General features: G+C 35.0%; 1 protein-coding gene across 2 annotated transcripts in view; it reads right to left on the bottom strand.

The window, feature by feature from the left end:
* Positions 1 to 2,236: 2,236 nt before the first annotated feature.
* The window catches only part of ZBTB10 (zinc finger and BTB domain containing 10), a 34,785-nt gene continuing 16,465 nt past the window's right edge, over positions 2,237 to 20,556 (bottom strand). For both annotated transcript variants that reach the window (XM_060127990.1, XM_060127989.1), the window contains exons 3-6: positions 12,723 to 12,821; positions 7,832 to 8,008; positions 7,464 to 7,636; positions 2,237 to 7,189 (exon numbers count right to left, since the gene is read on the bottom strand). In XM_060127990.1, coding sequence (XP_059983973.1) covers positions 6,884 to 7,189; positions 7,464 to 7,636; positions 7,832 to 8,008; positions 12,723 to 12,821 — 755 coding nt within the window. In that variant the 3' untranslated portion in view covers positions 2,237 to 6,883. The remainder of the gene's footprint in view (positions 7,190 to 7,463; positions 7,637 to 7,831; positions 8,009 to 12,722; positions 12,822 to 20,556) is intronic.

Here is a 20,556-nt window from a genome sequence, read left to right as displayed (position 1 = left end):
GGAGATGGTGTAGGTTAAAAAAGAATCACAGAAGACTACTTGCATTGAGATGTCTATGGTAGTATTAGCCAAAGGTTGGGTTTGGTCATTGTGCCTTTGGGTATGGACACCTATGGTGGTGTTGGGATAAAGGGCCCCGAGGGCTCAGTGTGATCCCTGTGCATGGCACAACACAAACTACTTCTAAACAAAATTAGCTTGAGAGCTACAAGCCACGAGATACTAGCAGGCAAAAGCCTTAAAAATGTTGAGGTCTTTAAATAATCATTCACTTAGAAATAATTCAGAGCTCAGACTATGTGCCAGGAATTTTATCTGAATATAATTTGTAGTCTCTAATGTGGAAGTTTTCCCAAATGTTAAATACTTATTGAATGAGTTTGTTATGGGGAAGATAACTGAAATGAAAGCTGAGGAGCCCTGGTCTAAACTTAACTGCAAAGTCCTTATAGTTCCCTCTTTGGGAATCAATTCTGTATTAATTATCTCCTAAATCTTTATATATTGTCCTCTCAACAGCTGTTGGGACATGTGTCAAGAAGGCTGTCTTTTGCATGTCTTTCACTAAGACTCTAGAACAGACCTAATGATGCGTGGAAAATTAGTATTTTCTTATTGCCAAACTGATCCTACTGGAAAAAAGAAAAAACATTCAGAAGGTAGTATTAATAGCACGTAAGGCACCATGCAACTATGGAGCCTATCTTTTATTCACTTTAATTAACTGAACAGATTTCCTGTAGTCCATTTTTAAATTTCCCTTAGTTCAAAAGTCACTTAGGACATAGACTAAGATCTGAAGGACCTCTAATTTTCTTATCTAACTATATAGATAGATCCAATAACTGAATTTCCTACACCAGGTTCCAAACATTGGTCTGTGATGACTTGTAGTGAAAAAGAAAAAAGCTCAAGTAACAATTTTTTCCATAAACATGATTTTCTAAGTTTCAACTGTGCTCATGTTGGTGTCAAAATATCCTTCATGAGATATTTACACAAAATTTTATCAACATTCTAAGCAAAACAAAAAGTTGGTAACTACAATGGTCAAAACAAATTACAACAAAAAAATCCACCTTGAAATAGAATTTTTTGGTCAATACTGCCTTAGCCAAAATGCTTCTCAGGTAATCTTTCATTTTATTTAGGACATCTCCAGTGGTGAGGGGTTAGTTTTTTCCGGGAGTAATCCCACTGCTTTTTTTTTTTTTTTTTTTTTGCGGTACGCGGGCCTCTCACTGTTGTGGCCTCTCCCTTTGCGGAGCACAGGCTCTGGAAGCGCAGGCTCAACAGCCATGGCTCACGGGCCCAGCCGCTCCGCTCCACGTGGGATCTTCCCGGACCGGGGCATGAACCCGTGTCCCCTGCATCAGCAGGCAGACTCTCAACCACTGCGCCACCAGGGAAGCCCCCACTGCATCTTTATTTATTAAAAACTGCTTTTTAACCTTGAGCACTCTGAGCAGTTCCAATCCTAATCCCTTGGAACCGTAGAGAGTCTATCTATATAAACCAATAGAATATATCTAATTCTGCCACATGACAGTTCTTTTAAAAGTTTAAAGATACTAAGAATTATATGCAATACAGGCATCCCATCCAGTAATTCACTGTTTTCCAAACTAAATCAAAACTCATTTCTTTAATAATTAAAAGTCTGGATATCTAGTTATTCTATGATTTCCTTTGAGCTATTACTAATACCACCACCACAAAAACCTTTTAAAAGTATGTTTTTTCTGTATTATTAAAAAGTTTCAAAGACTTGAAATTTATATATTTACTTATAATCCATTAATCCACTAGTATGCAGCAAATATGAGATGAAGTAGTTCACCTTTGCTTTTCAACCCATTTCCAAAAGTATGTACATTTCAGGAGGAGTATTTCAATGTTTTCTACAACCTGTAGAGAATTCCAAAAAAGTTACTAAAGATGAAAGACAATATGCGGATTACAAATCACTGCTATTAATTAAAGCAGCTCTCCAAGCATTACTAGGAGGTAGTTTGGGTCTTTTAATGCACTTCACATAAAAGGAGACAAACCAAAAAACCCTTAATATTCTGCAAGTCAAACTTGTAAACCTTAAGTCCAGAGGTATCTGAATTATACATAAATCAAATTTTACAAAGGTGTTCCCGACCCCAATTAGTCTAAGTTAGTATATGTTAAAAGCAAGGAAATCTGAATTAAATGTCAGAGTCAACAAAATTCACAAAGCCAGAAGCAGTTCAGTGCTCACAAGTTTATATTTTTAGGTTTGATAAAGATTCTTGTGTATTTTCTAAATACACAGACAAAACAGTTGTGGAAGTTTACATACATGTCTTAGGACACTTATACTAGGTAGGTAAATTACATTAAAAAATTGGTCTTCGTAAAAGATCTTCCCAAAGAGCTTTTACAAACAGCAGGCAGAAGAAAGTGTTCTTTTATGTTTACAGTGTTTAAAATGCTGATTCTCCCATTTCATAATGGCCTCAACCATCCCTCTCCTAAACCCAAAATTTTGTTCTCAATAGCCAGCATATTCCAAATTTTAAGTACCCAATGTCATAAAATTCAGAGCTAGAAAACATCTTTTAAAGTGTGCTTATCCCTAATACGTTTTAAACTACCTTGAACAGTTCAACTTCACTTGAAAAGTAGGGATACAGCAAGAAAAAAAAAACCTTTCCATTTAAAATCCTAAAGTGACTAAGAAAAAACACCTGTTAGTTCTAAGCATGTATATTATGTACCATAGATAAGTTTAAGGATCCGGGTGACTGAACGGCACAAAAACTGGGGTTCACATCTAGTTCTTCAGTTAAAAATCATCCTTTTAAAAATGAAAATGCTATAGCCAATTAACAGCATGTGCTACACTGAGGTTGGGTATCTTGTTTATAATCATGTGATACAACAATTGCTGTACTAGGAGGAAAAAGTATTAAGGATATTTGGGGGAGGAAGGATTAGACATTCAAATTGCTAACATAGCTGTTTAACAGGGAAAAGATGTCTCCACAGACAGACCCCTTTACAAGAGCTAAAATCCTACAAAAGTTGGGGCAATAGAGCCCCCTAAAAAGAGCATGGGCTTCAGAATCAGACCTGGTCCAAATCCAGCTCTACCACTTAGTAACTGTGTTACATGAGTCAAATTAAATTAAGCAAATTTCAATGGAGCCTTTCCTCTTCTATAAAATGGAGACAATAGCACCTACTTATAGGGAATTTGATAAGATAATGTAAAGCGCATGGCATGTGCAGGCACTAAAAAAAATGCTAGCTTTTGGAATTATTCAGAAAAGTAACTTTTTCATCCTACGTTAACATCCTAAAAACATAAATAAAACTTACTGGTTTTAAATTTTATGATTTTTAAGACCCATCTTCCATCACACTTTCCCCTATTATACTACTCCAGTCATCTTCAGGCCTTTTACAGCACATTGTATTACTACAAATTTCTAAGCCCCGATCTTTTCATTCCCTATTTTCTCCCTATTCTCCACCCCTTTCCCCACTTCTTTTCGTCTTGGTTTTCCATGTATTATTAAACAACTAAGATGTGTCATGCCCCTATTATGCACCAGGCAGTGTTCTAAGCGCTTTACATGAATTAACACTCTTCCTTCATTAGGATGGCTCTACCAAAACCAGCTCATGTTTTCCCCCCAAATTTCAAAGCTACTCATTACTGTTCAGTTTCCCCTTCCTATAATGTTTTTATTTTAGCTCTTAATTGCTATGGCGTTAAAATTTAGCAAAGTATCTAGTGAATATGAAAAATGAGGGCCAATAACAATGAAAAATCAGGGACCGTATGAAGTAACTGTCTCTGAGACTCGTAAGAAAGAATACATGATCTTGATTTATGAGGGTCTGTTACTACAAAATGAATAGGAAATGAACAGTTTATACTCTTCCTCTTCATTAAATAAAAGCTCTAAAATATTTTTCATTTAAAATATAAGTTACAAGAGAAAAATTCAGCAAATGCGTAACACATAATTCCGCCAGGGCTCCACAGACAAAATTTTGAGTGTTCCATTGTTACCTCTCTGAGACCAATCATAAGTTCTTAGTATCTATCAACTTCCTGAAATTGTACTGTAAGTCAGAAAAAGAATATACTTAAAAAAATAGAAACATCCAGTAGTATACCTTAGTACTAAACTATTTTTTTTAAAAAGATCTGGAAGGGAGAAGGCAGTCCCCTCGAGATCATGAAACAAAATAAGTTAGGCAGTCAGCAAGTAGAAAAATCTGTCAATTCTGTTTCTGGTAAAATGTTTACTTTAAAGATGAAATTTTTATATAGGCTGAGGCTAATATATTCAAGAGTATAAACATTTTTCCTTTGGATTACCTTTCTAAAAACAAACTCTTAAAGTATATTTCAGTTGACTAAAAATATAGCCAAATCTGTCACAACACAACATAAAAGGTAATGGACAATAATTATAGAATATTTTAAATTAACAGTAACAAGCCATCTACATCAAACCTTGTTTCCAACTAAAACCAAAACAAAAGCACAACAATCCCGTAGTGTACCAAGAGTGTATTTCAATTTACTGTATGCAATCTAACAAAAATTTGGTCATAATTTACCAGATATACATAAATGATTTAAGTAGTAAAAGAAAATTCAGTTTAAAGAGAGTAAGTTCATATCTTAAGGAAAAGTAAAAGTACATTAAGAATGTAAAGCCAAGTCCAGTTTCTATGCAATAAGTGAACTGTAGTTCACTTAAGTGAATCTAATAAAGCAGACTTAGGTGATTTTTAGATATATATCTTTTCTCTTTAATATATATTTATATATAGACAGATCTACCAATTGTAAACTATGGTTTATTTTAAAGGAGAGGGATAAATGGGATGAAAGAAATCTTTATACTATACTTACATATTCACAAAGCAGAACATTTTACGTTTAAAATACTTTTCCATTCATAGTATCTTTGCCCAACTAACGTCTACTTTGGACCCAACCAGAATTACATTTTACTCATTTGTCTAGAACATTGAGAAAAAGATGTACTCTTCAGTCTTAAACAAAAGTCAAACCAAAACTATCCATGTCGGTTTTTCAGTTTTGTAGAAACTATGATAAAGTTTAGGTGACAAATGATGGATCTAACCATGTAACTGTACTGTATCTTTCTTTGATTTATCCAAGCAGAAGCATCAGTGTCTAACATTAAACCATTTTTCTACTGAAATCAGAGACAGTAAGAAAGCCTGTCTCTTAAAAAACCTATCATCTTTTCAACTTTGATGGGATGGAGCACCAAAAGGATTATGTCTGCCAAAGTGTACTTTGCAATTTTCTCCACACGACTAGCATAATTTAGTTACCTGATATAAAATAGGAAAATATACTCAATTTCTATTTAAAAGAAAGCTGAAAATATGATATCCCTCAATCTTATATAATATACAATATGTTCCTGATAAATGTTGTGCATGTTAATATCAATTACGTGAAATGCTGCTGTGAGTCAATCAGCTAATTCATCTGTCATCAGGCTAAACAAGTCTGGCAATTTCAACTTAACACATCACCCCCTTGTACCCTGAAGAATTTAGTTAACAGAATAAAAATTGTAAAGCCTCTCAATGCTTTATTTGTAAGATTTTTGCAGATTGTTGAATCATGGTGACTACTAGAAAGACTATATATATATATATCAAAATGTAGTGACTTCGAGGAAATGAAAAATAAATTAACTAAATTATCTATCATAATTTCAAACACTGAATACCCCAGTAAGTATGAAACAAAAGAGAATGCACTTTTTGTGTTAATTTTAATGATAAAAAGGGCACAGGAGTAAAAACCTGATATTTCACTTATATTGCATAACAAGCTAACCAAAACTGGACATGAAGGATAAATTATAAAACAAATCATTTTATCTATGACTTTTCTTTCGATTAGATTTGTCTTTTCAAATAGGACTGAGGTATAGTACACTGGCAAAAATAAAAAGAAGCAAACAAGAGTAGTGCCAAAGTAACAGATACCCAAAACCGAATGCCTTGTCAGAAAACGTCATATAGTAACCATTTATCAGATTAGAGCAGCAGGAGAAAGTTACTTCTAAATCATAATCATTTTAGTGGTATTTGTCAACCTCACCATGGTACTTTGCAACATCATTCTTCATTTGTAAAGTAGTATAATTCATGTCAAAAAGGAAAAGGGGAATGGAGGAAGTCAGTTAGTTCATTCCAATAAATTACCTCTCCAGTTCGTATAAACATGCCCATCAGCACAAAATTGAGAAATAATAGCTAAGACTAGAAGAGACTTGGTTTAAGTTATGAAGCAAATTAAAATGGAAAATACAGAAAAGTAGAACCAATGGGGTTGAAAAGGCCCCTCACTGAACATCTGTATTAAAAAAAATAAAATTAATAAAAATAAAAATAGAAACAAAACTCTACTAGTACAAACTAGCCTGAGTGGTTTGATGGACAGAGTAATTAGGTCAGCTGTCACTGTACTCTTAATAATGGATTTTCTTAATTCATGTTAAAGTGGCACATGAATGTAAGCTTTTTTAAGAACAGGTACTATATTTCCATAGGACCCAAATAGTTACTGTATATCCTATAAATAAAAAATATTTTTACTTTGATAACTGACTGAAGATGTGTGGACTCCATGTAATCCAACCACAAGGTTGTCTGCTGTACAGTCCTGTGCAAATATAAAAAAAAATTTTTTTTGCTATAAGGCTTTGACCCTACAGTTTTCACAGCAACATAACTACCATCCAGCATGTACCATATTTTGCAAGCCTTCAAGTTCAACAGTTCAAATTGTTGATTCATATTATGTCCAAATGCAGCATCCTTGAGGAGTATAGTAGGTCAGTTAGTCATCTAGAGACATACAAACATCTCCGGACTCATCCCATCGAGATGCATCATTCTGATCTTCTCCATCATCAGCCAGCTCTTCATCAGCTTCTCCACCTCCGTTCCCCTCATATTCTTCATCCCGAGGGAAATCTGTATCCTGTCCCTGATCTACACCTTCTTGCCCTCCTGGTTGTGATTTATCTGCACAGTCTACACAAACACCATAGCGTCGAGATCCATGTCTTATTCCAACACTGGCTGCTAACATGAAGATCTTCTTACACACCATACATTTGTATTTTTTATCCTTTTTATGCACCTAATTGAAGGGGGAAAAATCCAATGTAAGGATAGTACAGACAATATAATACATTTGAACCATTCAAATTAAACCTCCCATTTAACAATGAGTAAATACATCATCTTTCTGTATGAAGTTCAGTACTGGTTCATAAATCACATTCACTGTTTAAAGCAATTTACTTAATAATCTACCTTCCTTAAATTTGCAGGTAATAGTGTTAAAATATCTTAAGCTTCACTGACACAAATATAGTTTATCTCAAAGATCATTTACATTTAAAGTTACTTACCAGGGAATGTCTTTTTACATGTTCTCTGCGAGTAAACAGTTTCCCACAAATATCACAGCTAAATGATCTGACTCCCGTATGAATGAGCAAATGCCTTTTTAGTGTTCGTCTGTATTTGGCTACATAGCTACAATGAGGGCATTTTAACTTGTTCATGATTAGAGATGATTCACCTTTGAGAATTAAAAAACAAACAAAAAAAGCACTTATTATATATTAAACAGAAAATTGCTATCAAAAGCTTGTCTATTCTTGAGAACAGGGATCATTATAGGGCTACTACTATCTGAGTTTTTTAGAACCCAGAATGTGGAAGCTTTTAATTGATAAAAAGTATTAAATTCTATAGATGTTTGACTAATACTTGCCATTTTCCCAAGTTTCTTGTTTTGGCCAAGATTCAGGCAATAATCCATACTTGAAATCGTTAGAAGCACCTGGTATCAATCCATACTTGAAATCATTTGAAGTACCTGGTAGCAATCCATACTTGAAATCGCTTGAAGGGCCAGGCATCAGGCCATACTTGAAATCATGTGAAGGACCTAAAACAATTGAAAAGTGATCCTGATGTAATGATGGTAATTAAGATTTGTCTCTTATGAGGATTAAAAAAAATCTATATTTTATGATAGAACAGCTTAATATAAAATAGCTGAATTAAAACTATATTTTAGTCTAAAACTGAGATGGCCTCATACCTTATTATCCCAATTTATAATATCCTGGTTGGCAGGCTATTAGAATAGAAAACAAACTAAAGTTTAAAATATAATTCAACCACAGAAAAAAAAATCAGTAAAATAAAAATACTATTTAATGGTATGTGGAGCCCACATGAAACTACCCTTTTAAATAGCTGCTGTTTCTAACTATACTATCACTTAAGACCAGTAGCAGCTGTGGAATGGGAAACCCAGCTGTGGAATGGGATCGTCTCCTATCAGTAGAGAAGAAATGGGCTAAGGATGAAGAATATAAATATAGGGTAATTACAAATGTAAAGTTCTTGTATTATTAGACCCTTGTTTGTTGTTTCAGATGCACTGGTGCAAGGTAACGGGGAATCTGGGGGTTCATCAACACCTCTCTAATGTCACCCTTAAATAAATAAAAGTCTGGAAAGTAGACTCAATGAGCCTTAGGGAATTTGTGCCTGGGGATCTTCAGACAAGCTAAAGTAGGAATCATCTCCTCTGCATTTAATTCCATCTTGAATATGTATGTAATTCCTCGGATCCAGGAATCCTCTGGCAATGTGAAGATATCCAGAATCCCCCATAACTACTGCCATCCTATTCCAATCAACCATCAACTGCTGCCTCTGGATTATCTTCAATAGCCATCTGCTTGTCTCCCAGCTCACACTGTGCTGCCTTCCTAGAGTTTATTCTAAACAGCAATCAGAGATTCTTTCAAAACTTTAAATCAGAGCAAGTACTAACCATCTTACTCATAGTACAAGCCAAAGACTTCCAATATACTACAAAGCCTTACCTGATCTAGCCCTTGTTTCCAAACCACCCCCTTGGTTACTCTATTCCAATCATACTGGCCTCTGTGCTGTTCCACCATGATAAATTGGCTCCCACTTTAAGGCCTTTGCACTTACTCCTTCCCCTGCCTAGAACACTGCTTTCTAGGATATATGCACAGCACACTCGTGCAGCAATTTAATAATTTTCCTCCCATATACACGATTTTATAAAACAATGCTTGCCAAATGAGTTTTCTAAGAATTCAATTTCCTGTATCTACCTGCCAGATACACTGCCTCTTTTAAAAATTAAAAGAACTTAAGATTTCCCTCTTAAGGAAAAATTGAAAGTATCAATACCCAACAATACAAAAAGGTCTTAAGGTATTTAAAAATTGCAATTCATTACTACTATTGTAATTGTTTTGTACTTGGAATGCCTTCACCCACTTTTTTCTTAATGTTAGGAAAGCCCTCTGAATCCATAATTATATAATTTAACTGTAATACTGCTTGGGGTAAAGTTTCAGAATCCTAAAGTGAGACACCATATCTATGTGTGTGTGACAGAGATAAGGTTGGGAGTAGTAGCCTGTGAAAGTCCATCAATTTTCAGTTTCACATTTCTACATAAAGTTTGAGTTTTATGATTCATAGCTCTTGTCCAAATCAGTACAAAACAAAGTAAGCTCTAAGAGCAAGGACTGTGCCTGTTAATCACCTCAGTATTTCTAATGTCCAAAACATACACCATTCAATTATTTGTTGAATAAATGTATCTAGCAAAGTGCTAACATGTACTATTTTTTACTTGCTCAAAAAACTTGGAAAACTAACCTCATAAATCATGTTAAATATGCTAATATCCAACAAAATATTATTCACTGCATAAGAATAAAGAGAGCAGCCCTAAAACAAGTGATGAATTGATAACTCAAGATTCAGAATTGAAGATTTTTAACACTTGCAATGTTTCTCTAGACCTACAGTAAGATACAATAAAAAGCATCCATGGTCCAGATAAGAAAACCATATCTGGAATACAAAATGGTAATTCAAATTAAGAAAGCCTCATCTCAAACTTCTTTCATCTCTCCAGATTCTTATAACCAGTACAAATTACTTTTAGGAAGTATAAGAGCAACTTGAACCAAGGTATTGCGCCTTTGAGTGGGAGGGAGAAAAAGGATACTTTGGAGTTAGGGGATGCAGAAAATTAAAATACAATTGTTACAAATAAAGAACAGGAGACTTCAAAAACAAAAGAAAGCCACAACCCAAACAAACCAAAATTTAAATACCCAGAATTGGCAGTACCAACTGACTAGTATCACGGCAGTACCCGCCCACCCAAGAAAATTGTGCCAAAGAATTTAGAAAACAAATATACAGTAAAAGTAAACACACAAACAGCAAACTTCAGGTAACTGTTTTGGATTGCAAAGGATACATTTAATGTTCAAACAATCTGTTAAAACACCCATTTGAAAACTGAAAAAGGTATTTCCTTTGCAATTCATAAAACTGAAGGATCATTAAGGTTATTCAGTTCTATAATTGTGCTTACTGTTTAATAATCTTCTGGGTACATTATTCCATACTGGCAAAGTAAGAAGAAAGCACTTTTTTTTTTGACGTCAAAACCGTAACACAGGGGCTTCCCTGGTGGCGCAGTGGTTGGGAGTCCGCCTGGCGATGCAGGGGACTGGGTTCATGCCCTGGTCCGGGAGGATCCCGCATGCCGCGGAGCGGCTGGACCCGTGGGCCATGGCCGCTGGGCCTGCACATCCAGAGCCTGTGCTCCGCAGCGGGAGAGGCCACAGCAGTGAGAGGCCCGCGTACCGCAAAAACAAAACAAAACAAAACAAAAACAAAAACGTAACACAAGGGATCTCAGTTGCAAAAATACTATTTTTTTTTTTTTGGCTGCACCATGCAACTTGCAGGATATCTTAGTTCCCCGACCAGGGATTAAACCCATGCTCCCTGCAGTGGAAGCACAGAATCCTAACCACTGGACCGCCAGGGAATTCCCCCAAATACTCATTAATGGATTAGAATGTCCCCTAAAGAGAAAGGACTCTAAATCAAGGATTTGCTTTTTGAGAATGAAATAAATTATATGGACCATCCTCCACTGAATATGTTTATGTGCACAAATTTAAATTTTACATCTGAATTCACATGCCAAACTAAATAAACCCATTCTTGAACCAGATTTCTAAAACAAGAAAGCAAGTGCAATAAAGTACTCTTGGCACTATTAGTGATTTTCTGTACGAGAGACAAGTGTTCAAAATTCAATGCATCTAATCTGTAAACTGCTAACTTCAAAATCTTTGTAAATTCTTTTCAACAGTTAGGAGAAAACCACCTTAAGGCAGTTTCTTCAGAATTATGGCTTAATTTTGGTCCGTGCACACTGTATATTCGAAAGCCCCGGAGAGTTTTCAGTAAAAGCACAGTTGTCCCGGTCCCCATCAATTGTTTATAAAGATTTCCAAAGCTAGAAACTGAATCACTGAATATCCCATATCCTTTTATGTATCTTCAACAAATGTTAGTTTTGTCACATGTGCTTTCGCTCTATGTATACATATACATACCTTTGTGTACTATTTGAAAACAACTTCTATGCTTCATCACTTCACCCCTAAACACAGCATGCATCTTTTAGAACTTCCTCCTATATAAACCATAGTGCCTTTATCACATCCAAGAATTTTAAAAATTGTTAAGACTATCATTTAACCCAGACTACATATTCACCTTTCCAACTATCCCCCAAATGCCTCTTCATTGTTTTCTTTTTTGGATCAATGATATAATAAAAGATTGACATAATGCTGGATTTGGAGAGATTTGTCTTTTTTTCTCCTCATGATTAAAGTCGAATGAAACATTCTGGCAAGTATACTATAAGACATAGGTGATGGTGCCAGCTAGTGCATCATACCAGGAGGCATACTAAATTTAATCACTTGGCTATGATCATGTTCATCAGATCTCTTTATTGTAGAGGTATCTTTTCTCCTTTGGGAATAAAAGTAACCTGTGGTATGATACTGAGACCACGCGAAAATGCTATTACAACAAAACTGTAAAATGCTATTACAACAAACTTACAACAAAATGCTATTACAACAAACTTATCCCAGTCATCATGGGATAAGCCCATCAATGGTGGCTTACTATCCAATGATGACCTTGAATTATTTCCCATGGACACTGAAAAATAGGTGTTTTTCCAATTCTATCATTCTTCTATGTTTATTAGCTTGGAATTCTTCTGTTAAGAAAGCTTTCTCCCTTTTTAATTTACCTATATTATTCTTTGGAATATTCATGGATTCTTTGTATTCATGTGCACTTCCCCCAAAGTAGTTGTTATAAATATCACTATTTAGAATTAACGTTTTCTATAGTCATCAACAACCACACTATTATTTTACATCAAAGCTAATTAAAATACATTAGTCAACCATTCTGATAGTTACCATTCTTATTCCATCTATACACTAGCAGAAAGCCACAAGCCACAAGTTTTAACAACTCTAAATAAATGACTCCCTCAAACAAACAAGAAATACCTATCCATTTGTATTTACCAGGCTTCTAAATTCTACAATCAACATAGCTGCCGAAGACTGAAAGTGTTTATACCTAATATTTTCCTTTAAGGAAAAGAAACTGCAGTAGGTCGTTAATAAACACATACACAAATACCTCCCAATCTTCAAATCCTCTTAAAGGTACTCCTGCTTAAATTCTATTGTACCTACCAGCATCACCTCCATCTTGACTGGAGCCGGCTTCAGCCAATAAATTTGTATTCACATTCCTATCACAATCTGGCCCTGAGAGTAGAGCACCATCCAGATCTGAAAAGGAGACACAGAATCATCTGTTATTTACAACCACACAATAGCCATCACCCAGAACACCACTCTCTTCTTGGAATTGTTTCTTATGCAGACTAAACAGAGGATATCTGCAAGTACTGAATAGCTACTATGTGCTTAACGCTACAAGGCACAAAAGCATACATAAGACATGCTTTTCAACCACAGGAACAAGTGCACACTCCACAGGAACACCAGCACACTGGATTAAGAATGAGCTTTAGAGCCTGGCTCCATTTGTACAAGCATGTGCCTCAGTTTCCTCATATGCATCTACCTATATCAGAGATTTGATAAAGAAATTTAATTAGTTAATGCAAGCCAAGTGTTACAGTTATGGTGTCTGATACCCAAAAGATAGCTGCTACTGCTAGTATTAAGCACTAAATGTATAAAACATTGTTTCTGTACTGGTTCAGAAGTGGAAAAGACCAATTAATACTAGATTAGTAAAGGAAGACTTCAGAGAAGAGGTAATTCCTAAGAGTTAATCCTGAAATATGGAAAAGCAGCATAAAGGGCATACTAATGAGATAGTACTCTTGGTTCCAATCTGTTATTTCCCTTGAATCTGTTCCATCTCTTCTTTTTCTCTACTGCTGCCTTAATCCAGGCACTCATCATTATTCTCCTGGATTAATCAGAGAATTACTTCAACAGTTTCTTGGTCTCCTTGCTGCAAAATACAGTCAGTGTTCACTCTTCATTTCCCACAACATTGCCAGAAAGATCTTTCGACAACATAAAACATGGTGCTCCTTTACTTAAAATCAATTCACCAGTTTTTAGGATAATCTTCAAACTCCTTAATTTAGAATACAAGGTCCTAATAGGTTTCTATTTATGAATCTAGCATCATCCCACTGGTACTATCTACTCCTCAAATTAAAGTCTCAGAAGACATTTTTCAAATGCCACTTATAATAGGCAATCTCTCCTCTACCTCCCATTCAAGACTCATCTTTGGTGTCACCATCCTATACTACCAAGAATTCAAGATGGAGACTAAAGTATGCGTTACTTTCATTTCATTCAATAAATACTGAGTACCTTGGAGGTCACCTGGTGATCTTAGAGTGGTACTGGTGGATCAGCTGGCAAGTAGAAAGAGTGAGAGTGGCCTGTGCTGTGAATGGAAGACGAATTAGAGATACAGTACAGACAATCTGAGAAATGTGGCTGTAAAGGGCAAGAGTGAGATATAGGGTAAGAGTCTGGGTTTTTTTTTAAGATGGAATAAACAAACATGTTTAAATACTAAAAGGAATAAGTCACCAAGAAAGGGAGAAGACACTGAAGAAATACTGCAAAAAGAAGGAATTATCAATTTTGTTAAGATTCCTAAGGAGTCTGGGATCCAGAAGCATTAAGACAATCAGTATATACAGAGAGAAGTTTGAAGACAGGCACTTAAAGACTAAATGTCTACTGGCTTTTATTTTCTCTGTAACTTAGAATAGTAGAACGTGAGGTTACTGCCTACAGTAAATGGGTTGGAAGTCAGAAGGAACAGTAAATAGACACAGACTCCTTTCCTGTTCCTTGAGAGCAGGGATACTACCTAGATTTTATTTTCCCAGTATTTATCATAATGCATGACAAATAAAAGGCTTTTCAACAGATGTTGTTAAATGTTGGCTTGAGTAGTCTGCCCTTTACAACCTGTGTTACTAATTTAGACTTATGAAGAAAAATTTCTCTGGAGTTCCCTGGCAGTCCAATAGTTAGGATCCAGCAATTTCACTGCCATGGCTTGGGTTTAATCTCTGGTCAGTGAACTAAGATCCTGAAAGCCACGTGGCACAGCAAAAAAAAAAAAAAAAATTCTCAGTTTTCTGGTATATAATAACACTAAAACATTGAATAACTGAAAATTAATTAATTGAAATTTAGTGGCTTTGCTTTCCTATGAAAAGTTAAATGTATTTCAATAATCAAAAAGTAAAATTTAAATCACTATTTAAAAAATGTCCCTTTCCCCAGCATCTTATTCTAAAGTGTACAGTCTGTTCTGAGGGCACTTCTTAAAATTCTGCCAAGCAGGTTTGTAAATACAGAGTGTTTCTATTTACGTAATATTCTATAGTGATTTGTTCAAGGCTTTCAAGTATTAGGATTTAATTTGTGATCTTTAATGCTACATGGACACTAATAGAGAATACGTCAACCTAAAACCTTAATAGATGGCAAATGTATTCTTTCTGTGTACAATAACAAAATCATATCCATACTACAGATGTTAAAACCCATTTGAAAGGTACCAACTACTTGGTTCTTGATACCAAAAATAAATCTTAAAATAGATGAGCTTGTCCAGGTTGACAACAGCTTTCAAAAACCACGCTTAACTTAGGAATCAGTACATCATATCACTGCTGTACCTTATTTGAAATCAGCCAACCCACCTAGCAACTTATTTTTAATCAGCTGAGTTGATGTGAGTAAGACAGAAGCCAGGAAACCAACCAATCATTTGATACAAGAATATATTCTGGGACTTCCCTGATGGCGCAGTGGTTAAGATTCCACCTGCCAATGCAGGGGACACGGGTTCGAGCCCTGGTCCGGGAAGATCCCACATGTCCTGGAGCAACTAAGCCCATGCATCACAACTACTGAGCCTGTGCTCTAGAGCCCGTGAGCCACAACTACTGAAGCCCGCGTGCCTAGAGCCTGTGCTCTGCAACAAGAGAAGCCACCGCAATGAGAAACTCACATGCTGCAATGAAGACCCAATGCAGCCATAAATAAATAAATTAATTAAAAAAATATATATTCTGCTTCACCAGGAACTCTTGGTCATCATCTTTTTCTCAAAAAAATATAGGATTAAAAAATAAACTCTAATATACTTTGCTTTTGTGACATTCATAACCTTCCTATGGAAATCTTTCTCTTAATGTAAACTTAGCAAAAAGGGCTGAGACCTCTTTGCAAACAACGAAAGACCTTTTTTGAAGAGCTATTAAAACATTAGTTTTATAAGATAATAGGAAGTAAATGTACACTATGTAATACCATTCAAATAATCAGAGCTAAATGCTAAGCCACGTGCAATTTCTTCTATTTTTACAAACGTATTTTCTTCAGTGAACAGATAATAGCTGACCTCTTCCCTAAGAGAAAAAAAAAACAGGTTTTATAAAGTCCTTTTGTACATGCAATCTCATTTAAATTTCACTACATATTTATATAGTTACGAATATTCTTATCCTCAACCTTTAAGAGGAAACTAAAGCTAGTGCAGAGTGCTGCACTGTTTGTTAACTATATTACACTGCCTCCTGACAACAGGAGCACCAAACCTGGCACTAACCAGGCAATTAAAAAAAAAAAGTACAATCTGCAATGCTGGAAATGAGAGTGCAGAAGTATAAACATCTTAAACTTACTTTCCTAGTGATACTTGATACCTACTGCTAAATGCGCAAAAACAAAACTACCTACGCTCTGTGCCAAACCAGCCTTCACTTTATTAACCTCTTTAATAAAAGCACCTCCAAAATTTTAAGTGTACCTAGTTATTAGCTGTCATTGTTCTTTAACTAATACATTTTTGTCTATCTTCAAAGCAACTTCCTCCTTAGAATGCACTTTTTTATACTTCTCTGATTAACCATGAATTGCATTCTTTAAAAAAATGACATCTTATTCATGGGTTTTTTAAAAACCTGATTACCAAGCAATGCAAAGAGAATGAGATGAAAAAAGAATGGTGTAAATCTCAGTCTCTACCTTCTCCCAAATTTATAACAATCATAACTTGATTTTCTTCACAAGGAAAGAGTAGCAATATTTACCCACTTCACAAAGTTGCTATGAAAAATAACATTAGTAAATAAAAATATTGCATTAATTATAAAGTGCAACATAAATCATGATGTCCTTAAATGAGTTTAATCTTGGTGCATGTGGCTATAGGTTTCTCTTGGACCACACTGGGCTAGCATCACTTCCAAAGCATCTGGTGCTTCGTACAGCACCTGCCTGTAAGTGCTAAACAAAGCTAGGTTGGGAAGGAGGTCTCCCTGACCGTTTGCTTTTGGTTCCCAAAATTCCAAACATAAGGCAGGTGCAGACTAATCCAGATTTTCTTAAAACACAAATATTCTTTAAAAGAATGAAATATGAGAGAGGACATCAGAAATCAAGGTTCTAGAAATAACTACAACTCCATCCTACAAAAACTCAGTAAGGTCTATTCAACTTTTGTTTTCATGTAAATGTATACTAGCAACAAATTTCTCTTCCCTGAAGACGGTTTCAGAAAACTAAATCTGATTTTTTTTCATAAACAGTTATAGATTTTTTTCTCTTCATTCACTGTGTTCGAGTTTTTTTTCCCTTTCAGTGGAGAGTAAATTCAGTTGCAAATGAATTATACAAAGCACCCTTGACAGTTCTATAGCAGCCTAGAGACTCAACAAATAGCAGTTTCCCTTTACCCCCAAACTCGATGATTCAAATGACAGACTAGGCTCTACTGTTTCTTCTTCGCTTCTATTCAAACAAGGCTGTTATTTCTTTCATGACTGGGCCTTAACAGGTCTCCCTGGGACACTCCCCACTCCAATTCATGAACAACACCCTCCAAATGCCTTTGTGTTAAAGGCAAATATATACAGCTCGGATCTCTAATTTAAAACCTCTCACTGCCTCAGAGTCCGTAAAATAAAATTCACAATTTATTACCATGTCAAACAGAGAATTACAATCTGGCCCTAACGTTTGACCCAACCTCATCTACCCCTATGACACTGCCCTTTCTATTCTTTCACCCACTTACTCCAATTTCTTGCCACCTTGCACCCTCTCCTGGCAAACTCCTATATAATACAAGATCCAAATCCATGAAGCTTTCTCCAACTCTTATGAGCAGTCAGGAACCTCCCCCATTGCACCCTCTGCCATACTTCTGATTTTAACATTTATCACACTGCACTGGTATGTTTCTACCCCACAGCCATCCTACTGTGAACAAGTTCTCAATCTTGACAGCAATATGACCTGACCTGTTGCTCAGTTTCTTGCGGATTTAAATAAAAATTTTATTACCAAATTTCCTCTTATGATGTGGAAAGTTTGGAGTCCCAGAAAAGTAATAATATGTGGTTATAAGATAAAATTTCTGGTCACCCCAGAATATTAAACCCCAGAATATAATATAATATAATATTTTGGTCACCCCAAAATATTATATCAGAAATAAAAAATTTAGTCTTACAAAAATTTTCAGGGGTTGACACTTACAGGGTGGGTTTAGACAACTTAATACCATCAACAGATAGAAGTCACAAAAATGCTTTTATAACTGATCCACACAAGGCTTCTTCAACACACAGCTTTAGTCTGGCCACACAAATTCTATTTCTTTAAGGCTTATAACTTGAAGAGAATGATCATTAGTGTAGCCATCTCTTGGATCAGATACGGCAGACAGGGAAGGGAAAGGAACACAAGGCAGAGGAAAGTAAAGGAGAAGGAAAAAACATGGCAGAATACTCCTATTACCATATAGTTACCTATTATCATCCTTTTAAGATTAAATATTGAGGAGTCATATATTAGTATATTTTGCAGTCCATTAGCTAGTGGTGGACATTCATTTTTTAAAATGAGCCTCAGGCCTTCAAACTACCATTTAATACCCAAATGTAACAGTTTCTAGAGAAAAATGACCTTAAATCACTTGTAGTTCATCCTTTGTAACACACTCAACCAAAAGGATGCCTGTAACGTAGAGCAGTACATCTGGAATCCCTTAAGAAGAACGAACTAATCCAGGTCCATAAACCTGTTATGTAAAACACTTGGGTTAAGATGTACAATGCATAAATTTTCAGATTTTAGGCAAGTAATAACTACAACACCCCCAGTGGATGTAGGGTAGCAACCTGTAATCAAAACGGTATTTCTGCAACAAAACATATGGATATTCACATTTTAGGAAATAAGTAAAAAATATAAATAGGCGGTTTTGCTGCCAATTGATTATCAGGTTTTGTTGCCAAAATGATTTTTAAAAGCTTTGATTTATAGCCTCCAAGATTTCATAATTATGAAATTTTCTTTCCTTCTAATTAGAGATATTATGTGTGATAAACTCAAGCCAAGTTAAGTGGAAACATTTTAAGTAGTTCATACAGTAACTTTATATGGCATGGCCAAAATATTGGAAAATCTCAAATCAGATGGCCAATTTTCAAAGTTGTAAAAATGTTTAAATTTTAAAAAAAAAGATCATTTAAGAAAGCATTTCAAGATTCTGCAACATCTGAAAGTGATGCCACGTATCAATTATCACCCCAAATATAGAAGGGCGTAACTGCTGGTAATTCACTACTTCAAGTATGACTCATTAGGATATCTTAAAGATATATAATTTGAGCATTCTTTTCTCAAAGTTGTTTTCTAAATACTCGAATTAAATGCTTTTTAACCAATAGACAATTACACAAATTAAAGATGTTAAAGCTTAAACCTCAATTCAACTCTACTTGTAGGAATTAATAAAAATTCACAAATGCCACAAAGCTGTTTTCCTATCCAAAGTACAGATGAGAGAAAGGAACTTTTAGATTGTTTAAAAGAACGCTAAATTATATCCTTTGATCAACTAAAACCACCTTGCGTCTGAGTATTTGTACGGCATCATGAAAAATTCAATTATCTAGATGAAATTTTACCAGCTTTTATTAGATAAAAATTAATTCTATAATCTACTGTTGCATTTACTAGAAAATGCTTTTGAGGAAATTGCCAATTATACTACTTAGTGTCAACTATACAAAACCCCACTGGAGAAATTCCTTTCAGAATTCAGTACCAGAAAAGTTTGTCATCCCACAGAACTGGTACGTTTCCTCACTTTGAAGGGTTTCTTATCATCTTAGAACCAACAAAAAGCAATTTTAATTAGGCTAACCATATTAACACCCTTGGCTAGCACACTTCTTTATTGCTATATTTTATTTGTATTTTGATAATTTGTTTCTTGTCAGTCATTCAAAATCTTTGTTCAAAATGAGGTATGTATTGCATGCAGATATAAAATGTATTACGTACAGAGTACAGTTATTTACAATGGGGCAACTTGCCAGTGTGACTGGCACAAATAATACAAAAATACAGATTCAGAAAACCCAATGTTCCATGAGTCCAGAGTAGATCAAAGATGGGATTAACATACCTGACTTGTTCTAACAGTACAGATGAACACACTGTGTAAAATAATGTAGGCATTAGTTATTTTTGCCCCTACAATTTAATTTCTAATCTTAAGATTTACATGTACTTTATTTATTTGGCTGAAACTTGTTTTCTGGCTGTAAATCAGGAAGATGAGGTTTTGAAATTTTTACATTATCAAAGGAACTCATTAAATGACTCCTTTTTTTCCTATTTTATTACCCAGAACTGTTTTTCCTAACAGTTTTAATTATCCAATAAACCCCAATAAGACAGTAAAAAAGACAGAAGTTTCTAACTTTTCTGGAGTTCCACTTCCAAATATCTTCATATTATCAAAAATGATTTGAAGGGAATCCCAGTAGTGAGTCAAATAATAGGTATACTAGCTTCTTTAAGATTAAAAAAAATACCATCTGAATACAATCCCTGATAAACCTTCCTATCTCAGTATCTCAATTATATTTCTTTATGAGGCATCCAAACACCACCTTCAACATTATATGACAAGAAGACAACAGTATTT

The sequence above is a fragment of the Lagenorhynchus albirostris genome, chromosome 17 (assembly GCF_949774975.1).
Source record: "Lagenorhynchus albirostris chromosome 17, mLagAlb1.1, whole genome shotgun sequence".
In the NCBI taxonomy this organism is placed as follows: Eukaryota; Metazoa; Chordata; class Mammalia; order Artiodactyla; family Delphinidae; genus Lagenorhynchus; species Lagenorhynchus albirostris.
This window is presented reverse-complemented; position numbering and strand designations above follow the sequence as displayed.